Source organism: Neopelma chrysocephalum, unplaced genomic scaffold, assembly GCF_003984885.1.
Source record: "Neopelma chrysocephalum unplaced genomic scaffold, ASM398488v2 Primary Assembly neopelma1_84, whole genome shotgun sequence".
Classification (NCBI taxonomy): domain Eukaryota; kingdom Metazoa; phylum Chordata; class Aves; order Passeriformes; family Pipridae; genus Neopelma; species Neopelma chrysocephalum.
In genome coordinates, this window is record NW_020897746.1 from 10,865,531 (window position 1) to 10,882,320 (window position 16,790).

Consider the following 16,790-nt stretch of genomic DNA (forward strand, 5'->3'; position numbering starts at 1 on the left):
AACAGTAACACCGTTAAATGTGCATTTCCATCTCCAACAGTAACACCTCAGACACGGGGCCCTGGGGAGCAGCAGCGTCTCCAGCCATCCCCACCCCGGGCTATAAAGACAAAGCCAGAACAAGGCAGCGGCTGCTTTGGGATTTCCCTTTGTTTTCACAGCTTTAGCTGGTTTAAAAACATGTAAATATGAAGGAAGGGTCAACGATTCAACAGTGATTAAGTCTGAAATATTCCACTTGGTGCCCATTAGACTTTGAAAACACCCATTATGTTCCCAGAGTTCCCCAGAGCCCAGCCAAGCACTACCCAGCTCTGGGGAAAAGCAGCTTCCTTGGAAGGCTTGAGGTATCTGGAGAAAACACCGAGTTCATTTCAGTAGCAAGAAATAAAAAAAAAAAGCAAGAGACAATAAAAGAATTAATGTATTGTAGGTCCTTAATACCATTTCCCCAGAGAGAGGAAAAAACAACCAAGTCTAATGGAAATTTTCTATTCCCAAAACCATTTGCACTGTTATTGTCTGCAACTAAAAGAAGATGAAAACATAAAACCTCAGCAGCTCGAGTTTCTGAAAACTGCCTCTCTTTTTTTTTTTTTTTTCCTTGAAGAATAAAATTAAACTGCACCTGGGATATGAAGCTTCCACCTCACAAAAATATCCAAACCCCCGAGGCAGCCTTACAGCCACAGGGCTGGAGCAGCTCGTGCTAAAAGACCTGGAGGACCTCAAGCTCCTTGAATTTAGCACAGAACATCCTTCCATCCCTTCGGAAAAAAAATCAAGCTGGTATTTCAAATCCTGTGGATTTGAAGCACTTTAGGAAACATGCAATTAAGCAATGTGGTTAAAATAAAAGAGCCTGATTTAAGAGGGTAGTCCTATTCCTTGTAAAAAGAAGGATCACTCCTTCATCTCAATCAGCTCCAAATTGTGCTCATGATGTTTTAAACCTCTATTTCACTTGCTCTCCAAGCAAGAAAAAGCAGAGGAGCAATAAGATTAATTCAGTAAATTACATTTTCTTTGTCTACTGGAAAGCTGCTATTAAGTAGAGGAAGAGACAATTGTGTTGTCTCGGGGGATGTATCCCCACCACCCACCCCACCAACACACCCTGGAGCTGGGGAAGCCCAGAGAGATCCCACCAGCTCACCCAAATTCCTTCTTTAAAACCTATTAAGGGGGAAAGAGCTGCCAGCAAGACATTTCACTCCCCATTTCGGCAGCTACAATTCTCTGAACCTCCAGAACAAGGGCTGACAGCGTGAATGCCAGCCCTCATCTATAATTAAGGGAGGGTCAGAGCCACGGGGCACCTTCACCTCGGCACAGCCTGGCCAGGGCAGGGCGAGCACTGGCTGTGCCCACGCTGCAAATCAACCCAGCCCCGGCGCAGCCGATGATTTCATTTCCTCGGCGAGCGAGATACCTAATTATCAATAATTCATAGGCACAGACAGACATGCAAGTGGCTTTGGGAACTGAAGTGGAAAGCGGAGAAACAATTCTTGGAACAAGAGGCAGCGGGAGACAAGAGGCAGGGAGGGGAGGGAAGGTGCACTTTGCATGCACGTGTCAAAACCCGATGCAACGGCGATGACATACGTGCCACTTTAACAGGGGGGCTTTGCCCGTGCCCTCTGCAGGTGGTATATGACAGGATGCTTGCCTGGATGGAGCCCAGCTCTACCTATCCGGATGGACAGCTCGCTCCCACAGTCCAGGGGACGGGCAGGGTCCTGCTCCTGCTTCTCCTTGGCGGCTCGGGGGTCGCAGCTCAAGGCCAGGGCGGCGTGGGAAGGGCCACTGAAACCCTGCAAGGCAAGAGGCACAAGGGTTTTTCCAAGAGGCACAAGGGTTTCCCCACAGCTGCCCATCAGCCTTCTCCCAGCCCCACCCTCTGGCACCGGTGTGGAGAATCCTGGAATCATGGAATGGACCTTAAAGCCCATCCAGTGCCACCCCCTGCCACGGGCAGGGACACCTTCCACCAGCCCAGGTTGCTCCAACCCATCCAACCTGGCCTTGGACACTTCCAGGGATCCAGGGGCAGCCACAGCTTCTCTGGGCAACCTGTGCCAGGGCCTCCCCACCCTCCCAGGGAAGAATTCCTTCCCAATATCCCATCTAACCCTGCCCTCTGGCAGTGGGAATCCATTCCCCCTTGTCCTGTCACTACAGTTCCTGATAAAAAGGAATCCAGGTCGGCGTCTCTGGATGTCCCTGGGATCCTCAAACCCACCTGGAGCTACAAAACTGGGAGGAAACAAGGGGTTAGAGGCCCAACAGCAGAGCTGAGAGAAGGGATCGTGTCCCAAGGCAGTGTTTGTGTGACTTGGTGTCACCAGGATGTCCCCAGTGCACCTGGAATCACCCCTCAGGAACTCTGCTGGATGGATGGCAGCAGAATAAGCCATCAAACACTGAACAGCCAGAGCTGGTAAGGGGAGCCTCGCTGGGTAAGGTCACATGAAACAAAAATAAAGGTTAAAGATGAATAACTAAATTGTCTCTTCTCCCCTCATTTGCATAATATGGTCTGACCAGGGCTATTAATACTAATCACATATTTGCTGTCTGCTCTCCTCTGCAGCTCAGCCAGGCAGCTCTCACCTCCACTAACCCAGCAATTACAGGATGAGGAGCTCGTGTTTAAATCCCTCTGGGAGATGGGACACCCCCCCCTCCCTCCCAGCACACCTGCCCACGGGAGACACCTGCAGCTCTGCACCCGAAATCCCGGGCAGTGCCTGGGAAAACAGGCAGGAACAGGGCACTTTTCCAGCAAAACCTGGATGACGTGACAGAGGGGAGGGAAGAGGGGAGCTTCCCATCACAACCTGACTTGGATAAGGGCAGGGAGAGGCTGAGAATGGAAGCTCAGGGGCTCATCCTGCTGCTGGCACTTCTGCAGCACGGTCTCCTTATACAAGGAGAGTCACAGAATCATGGAATGGTTTGGGTTGGAAGAGACCTTAAAGACCTTCTCATCCCACCCCTGCCATGGGCAGGGACACCTTCCACCAGCCCAGGTTGCTCCAAGCCCCATCCAACCTGGCCTTGGACACTTCCAGGGATCCAGGGGCAGCCACAGCTTCTCTGGGCAACCTGTGCCCACCCTCCCAGGAAAGAATTCCTTCCCCATATCCCATCTAACCCTGCCCTTCAGCAGTGTGAAGCCATTCCCCCTTGTCCTGTCACTCCAGGCCATTGTAAATAGTCTCTCTCCATCTTTCTTGCCTGGTCCTGCTAAAGCTAAATGGGTTTTCACCTCTGGAAAGTGAGAAACACCAAAAACTTTCCGGAAAACAGGAACCTGAGGAGCAGCGAGGACGGGAATTGGAAGGTGCAGAAGTAAAGTCTCAACTTTAGGTGCCCATAAAGGGCTTGTGAGCATGGCATAGGGCCCTCCAGCCCTGCTCCAGCCACCAGCCTCCTCGGGCATGGGGAATCCCAGGATTCCTGGAGCAGGCAGCTCTCCTTCCACACTTCTCCTTCGGGCACGTTGTCAAACGAGCCACAACCACCGTGGCAGCAGCTTTGTGGGCTTTACCACCACGGGATCCGTGGCTCTGCTCCAGCCCAAACACAGCTGCTGCCCAGGCAGAGCAGGGCAGCGAGCCCAGGGCACGGCCAGGACACTGAGCCACAGCCACCCAGCCAGGGGGAGGGAAACCTGCCACCCAGGCAGGTGACACCGGGCAGATGCCACCTCTGTCCCCATCCACACCGAGCCAGCCAGGTCCTTGTGGGGTCAGGAGCACTCACCCCGTGCTTTACAGCCCTTCCCAACAGCCTCCCTCCCACGGGGATTTTCCGTGCCACCATTCCCAGCACGTCAAACTCTTATCAAAATTATACCCACAGACCTCCATTTAACACAAAATGATACCCACAGACCTCCATTTAACGCCGAAAGGGAGGCACACTCGGGGATGTTTCAGATGTTTTTCGCAGGGTCAGGTCCCCTCCCTGCTGACAGGCACAAACACACGACAGCAGCAGCTCATAAAAATATCAGTGACCTTCAGGAAAGCACACGATTGATTCCGACTGTGATTGCTCCCAGTCATTCCAGCCCCGGCCCTGCGTGAGTCCCTTAATTGGAACGTGTCAGTGGGTTAAAACAGCATTAGAGAGAGGAGAGGGAAGTCAGCTCGCATTAATTAGTTCGTGCCAGTAATTAGCGTCAAGCGAAGGAACCACGGGGGTTGATTATTTCGAAAGTGAGAGATTTGGGCAGGGAGAACTTGGAGGAAAACTATTCTGGGATGTGGGAGTCCCCACTGCACTCGTCTGGTGGTGGAGGGAAGTTGTTGGATTGCCCTGGCCCTGTGTGGAAAAGCGAATGAGAAAACAAGGTGTCCTTCATGTAGGAAAAAAAGCATCCTTTTAGATAAAAAATGGGTAGCCTTTTAGATGAAAAAAAATTAGGTATCCTTTCAGGTAAAGCAAGGATTTTGGATCACACCCCCCTGCCCAGCAGCCTCTTGCACAAGTTTTAAATTGATCTGAAGCCAATTTTAAAAAGAAGTGAAGAGTGAGTGATGCCTTTGAGAAATAATCTGCTCTTCTCCACCTGAGCAACGAAGGAGAATAAATTAATAAAGAAACAGTGATGATAAAAGCTGATGGTCTGGTTTTGGGGTGGGTCACTTGGTCCCAGGCCTGGAGGTGTTGCTGCTCTTCCTTGTGTAGTATCTTAACCCAGCAAATACCCTGGCACAGGCTCCACAAAGCCACAGAAAACAAAGATGCATCAACTGATGGCAGGAAGTACCACAAGGGGAAAGAGAAAAATAGAATAAACGTTGCTACTTTCTTTAAAAAGCTAAAAACTATTCCTAAATTGTCCCGGAGCAGACACAGAGACGATAAGAGACAATAATAAGCCACAGTTTGATGGTGCCCAGAGGCTCCTATTTCACACTTAATAAGAGAGAGACAGTGATAACAGAGCAGGGACCAGAGAGGGACCAGAGAAAGAGAAAAGGGTGGGTCAGTGCTGCCACTCACTTGGCTTTGCTGCTCCTGCACTGACCCAACACCTCTGGGGACAGAGACAGAGGCACAGAGCAGCAACTCCCTGGATTTTCCAAGCTGGATCAACAGATTTATGTTAAAAACATGAAACAGGAGTGGGTAGAGAGCTCACTTAGTTATCAGAGAGCACCCATCAACATGTAAACCAACAGGCTGGGATTCTGTTATCTGAAAGGACACATCAAGGGCTCGATGCTTCCAAGGGATCCAAATCCCAGTGCCAGCCATGAATCCCAGTGCCAGCAGCAGAGCTGAGGAACGTGAAGGGATGGAGAACATCCCCCACCCTCCCTCAGCACACTCTGGTTCCTCTCCTTGAGACCTCAGATGCTCACATCACCCCCAGAGCCCACGGAGGGACACAGAGGGACCCACAAAAACAATGTGCCTTCCACATCTTCTAGGGGGAAAAAAAAAAAAGCTTGGTTTTGGTTAATGTTGACAAATATTAACGAGCACAAAGGGATGGGTTAAGGGAAGGAGTCAGCAGGATTTAAGTGGACTTGGATTGCAGCTCCTCTCCACGGATCACCAGCAACCCCTCGCTCGAATTGCTAAAATCAACAACTCAAGTGCAGCCTCAAACACTCCCAGCAGTAAAAAGGCCCCTCTCGGTGCTGAAGTGGGTGCAAGTCACATTTATGATTAACAGCAACCAACATGCAGCTCTGGACACACTCTCATACCCTTTAATCCTCCTCCCACAGTGCCTGGCAGCCCTGACTCCCAGCACAGCACAGCCAAACCTCCCAGCCTTAACTGGGTCCCACCAGCAACACCTTTGAGCAGACAGATTCCTCCATAAATTGAGAATAAGCCTTGGGACACCCAGTATGTCCTAGACCACCAGGAACTGGGAAGGAAAGGTGCATCCACAGAAAAAAATTCCAGTGTTTCCATGGTAGATCTGCTCTGGCAGCTCCCTGTGAGCAGATCCCATCAGGATCTGCTTTATCCTTCCCCATCCCAGAAGTGCAGCAGCACAGCAGCCAGAGCCTCCCCTAATAACTCCAACCAGGGAAGCTTAAGTGAATATTAGGGAAGCCTGGTATCAGTTTATCTGTAACTCATGTCGCATTATTGCAAGTACATTTTATTCAGTGCTAATTATCAGCCACTCAGATAACTCATAACTGCTGAAAATTGCAAACAGCAGCTTTAATCAGCAGCCTCTGCCAAGGGGCTGCGAGGGCAGGAGGAATAAATCACCTCCTCCTGTGGCACTGGAGTGTGGGCACAGCCAGGGTGTCCTGGGGGGTGACACTGGAGCTGCCCCAGCCCTGGGGGCTCCCCTGGGAGCTGCCAGAGATCCTTGGAAGTGCCAGAATGTGCAGCATTGTCCTGAGCTGGCAGCACCCAGCACACCAAGACCCCCCTGTCTGGCACACCAGGAGGGAGGCAAATTCACCAAAAATCACCCCAAACCCTTAAAGAACAGGAATGACAGGAAAGAATCCCGCAGCCCTTCCAATCCAGGGAATGTTGGGATGCCCATCCCAGCCAGTCCAGCACGGCTGGACCCCCAGGAGCACCGTGCCAGGGAGCAGGAACCCACCACTGGCACCAGCCCCACCGAGGCTCCAAGGGGAGACGGGCACAGGCCGATCCATCTTTTCCGTCAAACAACATTCCTATGAAAAACAAACACACGGATTTTTCTCACTGGCACGTTTGGGGCTTTTCCCTTTCCAGGAGGGAGGCAAAACACAGCAGGAGTGTTGCTGGCACCGGGTTTGGGAAGGGGGGAGGAGGGAGCACACAGGCAATTCCCAGGCTCCTCAGGAAATCCAGAAGAGGTTTCTTCCAAAACCTGATGTCCCACACGGCAGAAAGGAGGTCGTTTTCGTAACCTCTGCCATGACAAAAAACAAAAGCCCAGGAATGTTTTTCCTGCTTTTGCCACGGGACGCGGCAAAAAAAACAAACAACTCGTTCAACAAACAAACCCCATCTCTGCAACAGCAGGAGCCAAGTGTCCTGTCACCAACCTCCTGCCCCCCAGGAATCTCAGAGAAACCTCCAACACAACCAGTACTTTCATTTTTCAATGGAATAATTGCTCCAGGTGGAGTGTTGGGAGCCCAGGAGTGCTGCCCACCAAAACCAGTTCGGTTGTATATCCACTTCCAGTGGTTTGCTGGGAGGAAACTTGCCTGGTACAGCCACAGCCAGATCCTAAGGGATATATTCCTGTGTTTTCCACACACCCCCAGCACCTGCCACCCGTGGCTCTCTCAGCAGGACACGGCAGAGAGGTTTGTGGCATCGAGTCAGCACTACAATATGAGATTTTAATTGTTTGCAATAAACCTTTAAAGCCTCAGATGGGATTAACAAGAGCTTTTTCTCCACACGCTTATTAAAACCTGATGGGGACCAGTTCCACCTCTCTTCCCTCTCACTGCTCCCTTCCCACTTTGTTTGTAGCGTGGCAACATGGATTTCTACAGTCCTTTATTCTGCCAGGCTTGCTGGGAGGGTTGGAGAAAAAAAAGCAAACAAAACTTCAATGAGCAGCTCATCCCCACCCAACATTCCCCTCAGCAATGGTTTGATGGGAGAGGGGGAGCTGGGGATGTGGGAGCCCTGCAAGGGAGCGGGGAGGGCTCCTGGAGCTCTGGCAGGATGCAGCAGGGCTCAGCCAGTGATCCATCACCCCCAGATGAAGAGCCAAGGCCGTGCCAGTGCTGCCTAATTCCATTACACTAAAACACGACTTCCTCTGGATCCACAATTATCCGTGTGGACGTGCCCCGGCACAGGGATGGAGCAGCACCAGCCCCTTCTCCTGCATCCCCCCGAGCATCCCAGCCCGTGGGACACAGCCCAAGGACATGTTTTCTGGGCTTCATCTCCTCCCACCATCTTGCACAGCCCATAAGCACCAAAATAGCTCCAGACTCCTCTGCTGGAGCCTCCAACACCTTCCCGAGGCACAGTGCAACAAACCCACAGGAGAGGCCCCTCATTCTCATCTACTGCAATTATAATAATAATATAATAATACTGCAATTAGTTCCTTAATCCATTACAGAAGAAAGGCATAACAAGGGACAAGGCACTTCTGGATCACCACCAAGGAGAAACGAACCAACTTACTGCAAAATCATGGAAGTGTTTGGGAGGAACCTTAAAGTTCATCTCCTTCCACCCCCTGCCATGGGCAGGGACACCTTTCACCAGCCCAGGCTGCTCCAAGCCCTGTCCAACCTGGCCTTGGACACTTCCAGGGATAAACTCCTTTCTTCTGAGGGCCTTTCCCAGAGAAGAGGAGCCTCATCCAGGCTGAGCAGAGAGGAACAAAAAAAGCCATTTCCCCCCCATTTCCCAGAAGTCTGTTCCTCTCCAGCAGCTCCTCAGCCCACTACTAAGGTACAATGTCCCACTGGATTAGGAGCAAGTGTTTTTTACACCACTCACCACCAGCCACAAGCCAAGGGGCCACCGAGCATCGCCCCACAGCCACTCCCCAAGGGCACTGCCCTCCCTGGGGACACACACAGGAGGCACAAAACTGCCTCTTTCCAGCTGCCTTGGCAGCACACAGCCATGCCAAGGCAGCGTGGGTGAGTCAGAGCTCACCCTGGGAGAGAGCTGGAGCTGTGCTGCAGCTCCAGACCCGCGTGGATGGATTTTCCACGATCCACACGGAAGCAGCCTTCCTCTCCCTGACATTCCCCCAGCCTCTCTTGCTGCTTTCTCTGTCATTTTAATGGCAGGTTTCCCTTTCACAGTGGAGGCATTAATTTGGGGTTATGCCGTGAGCAAATTCAAAGGCAGACTTTGAGATCAAAGAACAGCTGAGGAACCTTCTGTAGCACTTGGCGTGGCCTCAGATAAAGAGGGAATTGCTCAGGAGTGCAGGGGAAGAGCATGGATGCCACAGGAGTGAGGCTCAGAGTGATCCCCCCTCGGGGCAGTCAGCTCTGTGCCATGAACCAGCACCACAGGCACAGGAAAGGGAGGCAGAGGATCCTGATTCCTTCCCCGAGCCCACCCAGCTGCAGGCAGGGTGTGGAGCATCACTGCAGCAAGGAGGAGAGTTTCAAGTCCCTTGATCCATCACCTTTTAGAGCCCATCAAGCTGAAGCATATGTGCAATCCTGGAGCACTCCAAGCACCCACATCCCCTCCAGTCCATGCTCAGTGGGTCAGAACCCACACCTCGCTCTCCCCTGGGGCTTTGCTGCTGCTTTCTGCTCATCCCATGTCTGAAATTTCACAATAAAGTGCACAAATTCAGTCAGCAAAGAGGTCAGACACTGTCCAGGATCCAGCAGAACCCCGGAATCATTAAGGCTGGAAAAGCCCTCCCAGCCCATGGAGTCCACCCTGTGCCCAATGCCCACCTTGTCCCCCAGCCCAGAGCACTGAGTGCCACAGTCAGGCTTTCCTTGGACACCTTGGACTCCAAACCTCCCTGGGCAACCCCTTCCAATGCCTGACCACCCTTTCCAGCAAGAAATTCCTCCTGATGTCCAACCTGAGCCTCCCCTGGCACAGCTTGAGGCCATTTCCTCTCCTCCTGTCCCTTGTTCCCTGGGAGCAGAGCCCAACTCTCCCCAGTTCCCCCCTCCTGTCAGGGGGTTGCAGAGCCAGAAGGTCCCCCCTGAGCCTCCTTTTCTCCAGGCTGAGCCCCCCCAGCTCCCTCAGCCCCTCCTGCACCTCCAGCCCCTTCCCTGGATACTCTTCTGGGACCCCTTGACAGCGACACATCCCCTCCCCACAGCCCCAGCCAGGCTCCTCTGGCAGCTCTGGGGGAGATCCCGTGTTCCAATGTGCTCTTCTGTTTGGAAAACCTCTCCTCTTTTACAATTCTGAGCCAGGCCCAAGCAGTAATTGCAATTCCCTCAGCAAAGGCTGAGCCAGGAGGAGAGAAAGTCCCATGGTCCATTAGCAGCCTTATCAGCAATACCTGCTCCAGGGGAGAGAGGGGCTTATCCCAGGTACCTCACGGAAAAGGGAATGACAGAGAGAGGTGTATCCAGTGCAGGAGATCACTGAATAAAGAATTAAGCCAGGTTTTCTGCTTTTTTTTCCAGCAGGATTTTTTTCACTCCATACCATCAAACCACTGCGGATCTCATCTCTGTCAGAACTTAGTGATTCATAAACCTAATGAGGGTGGGAGGGAATCTAACCCTGACCTGGATTCAAGGCAGCTCTGCTCTGTAGCTCGAGCTCTGGGGCTTCACAAATCATGTTTTTATGAAATGCTTAATGCATAATGAGGGAGAATTATAATTAAGAGCAGCTGACAAATTGCACTCTGCAAGTAAATAACCCTTTACCTCCATTAATAAAATGAAATGCTTTGCTAAAAAATTAGTATAACTGCAATATTGTGAGGTTTTTGGGCAAATAATGTCAACCTATCCAGGAGCAACTGGATTTCAAGCACTAAACCCACCGTACAGGGACGGAGAGGGGTGGGAAGCAGCCAGGCTTTTCACAGATAAAAAGATTGAAAAGGAACCTTTGGGGTTTCTGAATCTTTCAGAGGGTCCTGTGGGTGGGTTTTGTGGTCAGCACCAGGGATTTTCACGACTGAAATCCTGCCTGGGCCAGGACACAGGGACCAATCCCACACAGATCCATACCCTTCCACAGCTGGCCCCAGGGAAGAGCAGGGCTGGCTTGAATTGATAAGTTAATAAACCCCATGCCCAGGTGCTCTTATTCATTCAGAGCTAGGAGGGAAGGACATTTCCCAATGGAAGGCTTTGCTACGTTCCCTTACCAGGCTCCCAAAAAAACCAAAGTTTCCCTTCCTTAGTCATCAGAGCCAGACCCTTCCTCCCTCCCAGAGCCAGTGGAAAAGGGCCAGGATGCCACAAAACCAAACAAACACAAGGGCTGCTGTTTATTTGGCCCTGAGCGAAGGAAATCAGAGCAGAGCAGGAATGCACGAGCAGAGCTGTGCCTCACACAGCATCCCCTGGTCCATCCTCACCCCCCCCACGGGGCAAAGGCTCCATTCCTGCAGCAGCATTTCAGTCCCACACTCATAAACTTAATAAAGCAGAAAATACACATCCCTCCCACCCCACCCTACCCCGGGCACGTCCCTTGGTTGAAAATCGTGGTTGAAAATCCTCCACCTACTCTGGCAGTGAGGATGTGCAGCTAATTAACTTCCTGGGAGCCACAGATGAGCAGGAAAAAAAAAAAAAAAGCACATTAAAATGGGAATTTGTGATGGGCAGGCCTCGGAGGAATTAGCAAATTGCATAAGAGGAATCTTTATTCCGACTGTAAATTAACGCCAGCGACGAGACTCGGCACGTTCTCACTGCCTGGTGAGAGGATTAACCCGTCACACCCAGCCCTGGGCAAGGCAGGAGGGGGAGAAATATTACAGGCTTTCCATCTTTGCCAGGTGGAAGCACATTTGGGAGCATCACGGGCACCTTCCAGCTGCACCCACGGACGGCACCGACAACTGCTCTGCCTCGTCACCAGAGAATCCCACAGTCAGAGAATCCCGGGATCACTGAGGTTGGAAAAGCCCTCCCAGCCCGTGGATCCACCCTGTGCCTGATGCCCACCTTGTCCCCCAGCCCAGAGTGCCACAACCAGACATTCCTTGGACACCTCCCTGGGCAGCCCCTGCCAGTGCCTGACCACCCTTTCCAGCACGAAATTCCTCCTAAAATACATGGAACTACCAGGAATCACGACCTAGTGCCCCCTCCCTCCAAAAAGGTGCTCCCCAAGGCCTAATCCAGCTGTGCTTCAGCCCTGAGAAAAAAAACCTGCCATTTTAAACAAGGTGCAACCACAGCTGCAGGTGGGATGGTCCTTCCCCCTCCTCCTGCAGCTTCACCCACACGCTGTTCCCAGCTTTCCCTCCCAAAAAGTGACGTGGATGGATTTAGAAAGCAAAATATCCCTCCCCAAGGCACATTCTGATCCGGACACTACCATCAGATAGGAGAGTATCCTCGGATATTTATTTATCAAGTTCCAAACCCTTCCCAAGAGCTCTCACCAAAAATAGCCTAAAATTCGCTGCGCAAAATGTCCAGTCCCGGACTTTATCCCCAAAAAGCCTTCAACCCTCGGCTTGCACAACCAGAACAGGGCAGGAACACGAGGCCATCATGTTTTGGGAGGGTTAAGGGGATCCAGCCTCCTACCAGGAGCATCCTCACACCTGCTGTGCTCTCATCCACCCCACTGCTCAGGAAACCCTCTGAGCAGCTGCAAACCAGAGCCCCAAATATTTCAAAAAACACGTATGAAACACAAGCCCTGGAGCCCAGACAGGGATTTTGGGTGTGCTGGGTCCATGGGATAAGGGGTCAGCCCTGGCACCTGCGGGGCAAACACCAACCCAGGCAAAAGGCTTTTTAAAAAGGCACTTCAGTTACTATTTGCTCAAATCCAAGGAATGGCCTGACCATCACATGTGGCTTTATTGATTTACTCTCCACTCAGGATCAAAAAAAAAACCAAAAAAAACACCAAACCGTGTATCCAGCTGAGAAGAAAAAAAAAATTAAAAAAATCCACTGGAGATGGTATTTCCAGGTGGGAATTACAGCCCTGGCTCCCCATCCTCCCACCCCCATCATCTTTCACGCCCCAAGTATTGGCAGGCTCCCGGTTGGAGCTGAGTAATGGCCCATCAGCTCCCTCCCCGATTATACATTAACTCCCGGTTCTCCTGTGACATCTGCCCTGCTCTCCCTCCACCCCGAGGCTGCTGCAGACCCCCCACCCCAGCACCCATCCACTGAGAGCCGAGCTCCAGCCACGGACCCACCACCCGGGGAGTGATGGAGCTGCTCCCCATGTGCAGACAGATGTTTGTGAGCAGAATGAAGCTCAGAGGTAGAGGAGATGAGGCTGATTAAGCCTCATTATCCTATTTAGCGTAATGATCGCAGAGCCCACGTCACTCCGGGGAGAGAACAAGGCATTTAACGGGAGAGGCAGGTACGAGTCCTGCAGCACACGAGGGGGGTTTACCAGCTCCCAACACCACGGCCAGCTGGATTTCTCCCTCTCCCTGCCCATGGCACCTTCCCAATCCCACCAGCATCGCCCCTGGGAATTCCCCTTTGCCTACAGGAGCAGTGAAGAGCTTCAGTCTGGAAAAGGCAGGAGCAAAGGAGCTCCTGGAAGCCACAGCTCCAGCACAGGTGCTCCACTGCCCCCCTGAGCCAAAGCCCACCCAAAACCCACCCAGATGGGCTTGGGAACACTGGTGGGAACTCCCCAGCCTGCGGCACCACCCGGAAAGGTCTTGGGGATCCAGCAGCTCCCAAGACAAAGGCAACTCACGTGGAATCATGGAGTTATTTAGGCTGGAAAAGCCCTATAAAAAATTCATAAAGTCCAGCTCTTAGCACAGCACTGCCAAGGCCACCACCAACCCATGTCCCCAAGTGCCACATCCACGTGTCTGTCAGTCCCTCCAGGGATGGCACCACTGCCCTGAGAAGCCTGTGCCCAGTTTCTGATGCAGCACTTCCAGTGCTTCCAGTTTTCACAGGCTCGTGAAAATCCAGGAGTAAGAGCAGCCAGGGACAGCCTGAAGAAGAGAGTCAGGGCTGGATGCATCCTCAGGACCCTTGTGGGATTCCTGCAGGAAGGGGGAGGCCGGAGCAAGAAAAACCATCACGAAAACCCAGTAAAACCACCCCACTCTGAACAAAACTCAGCCAAGTCAGCAGAGCTGCAAGACAGATTTGAAGGATGAGAATAATAACACATAATTCCAGCGTTCTTATGCGTTGCAGCAGACCCAAAATAGCTCCTCAGCCACCAGGGACCTGCTGCACTGAGCGGAATTTTTAAGTAAACTTTCCCTCAAAGGCTTTGGGTCTTGGCATGGAAGACCCTGAGCCCCAGTGCTTTTTAGTGACGGCAACAGTGCCTCACACACCTCCCCTCACCTGCCCAGAAACCTCTTCCAACAGCAGCTGAAAGCCAAGTTCTTATTTACAGAGCAGGTGCAAGGTTAAACTAAAGGTTCTGTGCGAGGAGAGGGTTGGCAAAATACGGGAGAGCCCCTTTCTTTAAACTCCTGGGGGCTGTTTCTGCTCCCCGGGCACTCCCCAATGCCCTGCTGGGGTTTGCCACCCTCCAGCAGCCCAGCTGAGTGCCCAGACCAGCATCTCCCCCTCCTCCAGATGAAAACACACAGTTAAAGGCTTCACCCGGGGAAAGGGGGGGAAGATAAAAGATGTAACAGATTAAATCTGCCTTTTGTAAGGAATTTAATGACTCCAGCTGTTCGGCACCATTAACCAGTTTGTCTTGGAGGTTTAACCCTCCTGTTGCCACGGAGCAAACACTGGGATACCCCAGCTCTGGGGGGGGGGCTGAGGCAGGAGCAGAGCCCTTCTCCCTCCTGGGCTGGGCTGATAAAGAGTCATTAAAAGCTTTTACTACCTGTTGCTATCCAGGGAACCAGTCCTGGAGCAGCGCCAGGCAGGGAGAGAGCTCTCTGTGCAAAGAGCAGGCAGCTAAAAACAGCTCCCTGGTCCTGCCCTCCCAGGGACAGGGTGCCCCAGTGTCACCAGCATCCCCTCCCCACCCGCACTGGGGAGGGAAACAACCCGGAGATTTTCACCGATTTGGAAAGACCTGTTGGAAGAGCGATGGTTTAACCCTTGTCTGAGCAGCTCTGGCTCCCAGGGGAGAGGTCTGGGCTCCAAGTGAAGGGAGATTCATCTCCAGCCAAATTCCCCTCCCAGCACGGCCCAAGGATGGCTCAAGACTGACCAGCCACTTGTTTTTCATTTCAACACATTCGGCTTTAACCTCTCCCCGTGTTCCCTCCACATCATCCCTCGGCTCCACCAAGTCTCTGGGTACTTTGTCCCTTCCTAAAGCCTCCCAAAAATCCCCTCCCTGCCCACTGCACCCTCCCTGCCCAGCCCCAGGAGCCATCCCTGCTGCCTCTGGGCAGGGAACTCAGAACCCCCCACCCTCTTCCAGCTCTCCTGACCCTGCCTGAGATATCCAGGGAAGGATAAAGCAGCATTTTGCATTGGCACAGCCCCTGACAAGGTGGGTCCTGCCCATTATCCACCAGGAGAGACACCCCCAGGCAGGGACACCCCCTTTTCCAGGAAGGAAAAACACCCTGGCAGCAGCACCAGCCTTGGGATATAAACCCTCCTGGAGTTCCACAGCAGCCATGGGGTGTAAACCCTCCCCAAGCTCCAGCCACCAGAATTCCCGTGGGACAAGTGTGTTGCTGTCCCACATGGAGCAAACAGCCATGCTGAGCCAGAGGAGACAACAGCTCCACTCCCATCAGCATTTAAAGTGGATTTATGGACGTATTGCATATTTTTATATACACAAATTGCACTGCTCCCCACGAGGCCACCCCCTCCCTGCCCGTCCTTGCTCCATCCTGCACAGCACAAGGATCTCACCCCCAACACTCTTCCCCCTCCACACACTCCTGTTTCAACACACAAGGGACAACTCCAGCCAGCAGGAGGAAGTGGGGTTTGTGGTGCAACTGCTTCTCCACCCTGTTGGGAAACAGCAGCCCAAGGCAGCTGAGCAGACACAGCCCAGGGCCCTTCCAGCACCAGGGGGGTCAACACCAGTGAGACACCTCGGATTGCAGAGGGAAAGGCAGGGTTTGGTGGCAAAACAGCTTCCAAGGGCTCCAGTGGCAGCTCCTGGCCCCCCAGTGAATCCCAAAGGGTTGGGGAGCCCCAAAGAGCCAGGCCATGGGCAGGAGGAGAGCACGAGGGAGCATCTCAGCCATCAGACACTGCTGGTGTCACTGCTCCTTCACTCCAGTGCATCCATTGGCACTGGGAGCCACACACCACAACTCCCAGCAAACCTCCTCATAGCTGAGGATGCACCTGACTGCACCTGTTATCCTGCAGGGAGAGGCCCCAAAAGCAAGGCAAGGGGAAGGGCTGATGCTCCAGGTTCCCCTGGACCCACTCTTCGAACAGAAAACCTCACACTCCTTCCTCATATCCACAGACAACCTCCCCTCTTCCACTAAAATAAATACAAAATCTAAAAAAATCCCTTTGGAAACTTTTGGAGATCTCTTCACTGGCTGAGCCATTCTTGTGTTTTCAGCTGTAAAAATCCAGCAGCCTCCCATTTATTTATTTTTTTAATAACAGCCCTCGACACGAAGCCGCTTCATTCGATTTTGCAACGCTTGGAGGGTTGGCAGCTCTGCAAATTAAGCCCCTGGGCTGAGACACAAGGTCACACCTGAGCTGTTTGCAGAGTGTTGCCAGTGAAAAGAACAAAAGCAGAAGCGTGAAGGGGGAAGAAAAAAAAAAAAAGGGAAGATTAAAAAAAAGAAAAAAAAGCTTGTGCAGACAGCCTGGAGCTGCATCCAGCACTGCCAGAGCCAGCCAGGGCTCGGGGAAATCACACTCCCATTAAACCTGAGATGGAAATCCATCTGTATCCAGCTTCCATCTGCTTCTCCTTCCAGCTGAGGGAAAGAGCAGGAGCCTCCAAGCCCAGAAAGTCCCACTTACCAGGACTGGCATGAGCAGGTCGGCCAAGTACACGAAAGCTGCTCCCAGAGCAAAGCCCAGGGCCACGGGCAGGAAGGAGAAGGCTCCAAAGCTGCCAGACTCCTCGGCCATCTCGATGGCTGGGGCCAGCAGGGACCAGTAGGAAGCAGCCAGCATGACCTGGGGACAGAAGGGGACAAGTGAGAACCTGGGGGACAGAGGGGGACAAGTGAGAACCTGGGGGACAGAAGGAGACAGGTGAGAACCTGGGGGACA

At 52.5% G+C, this 16,790-nt stretch overlaps 1 protein-coding gene across 4 annotated transcripts in view; it reads right to left on the bottom strand.

Moving 5' to 3' along the window:
• The window catches only part of SLC39A11 (solute carrier family 39 member 11), an 80,139-nt gene that overhangs the window by 53,982 nt on the left and 9,367 nt on the right, over positions 1–16,790 (bottom strand). For 2 of the 4 annotated variants that reach the window (XM_027691412.1, XM_027691414.1), the window contains exons 4-5: positions 16,536–16,694; positions 1,673–1,817 (exon numbers count right to left, since the gene is read on the bottom strand). In XM_027691412.1, the coding sequence (XP_027547213.1) occupies positions 1,673–1,817; positions 16,536–16,694 (304 nt within the window). The remainder of the gene's footprint in view (positions 1–1,672; positions 1,818–16,535; positions 16,695–16,790) is intronic. The other 2 variants (XM_027691413.1, XM_027691416.1) reach the window with 2 other exon arrangements.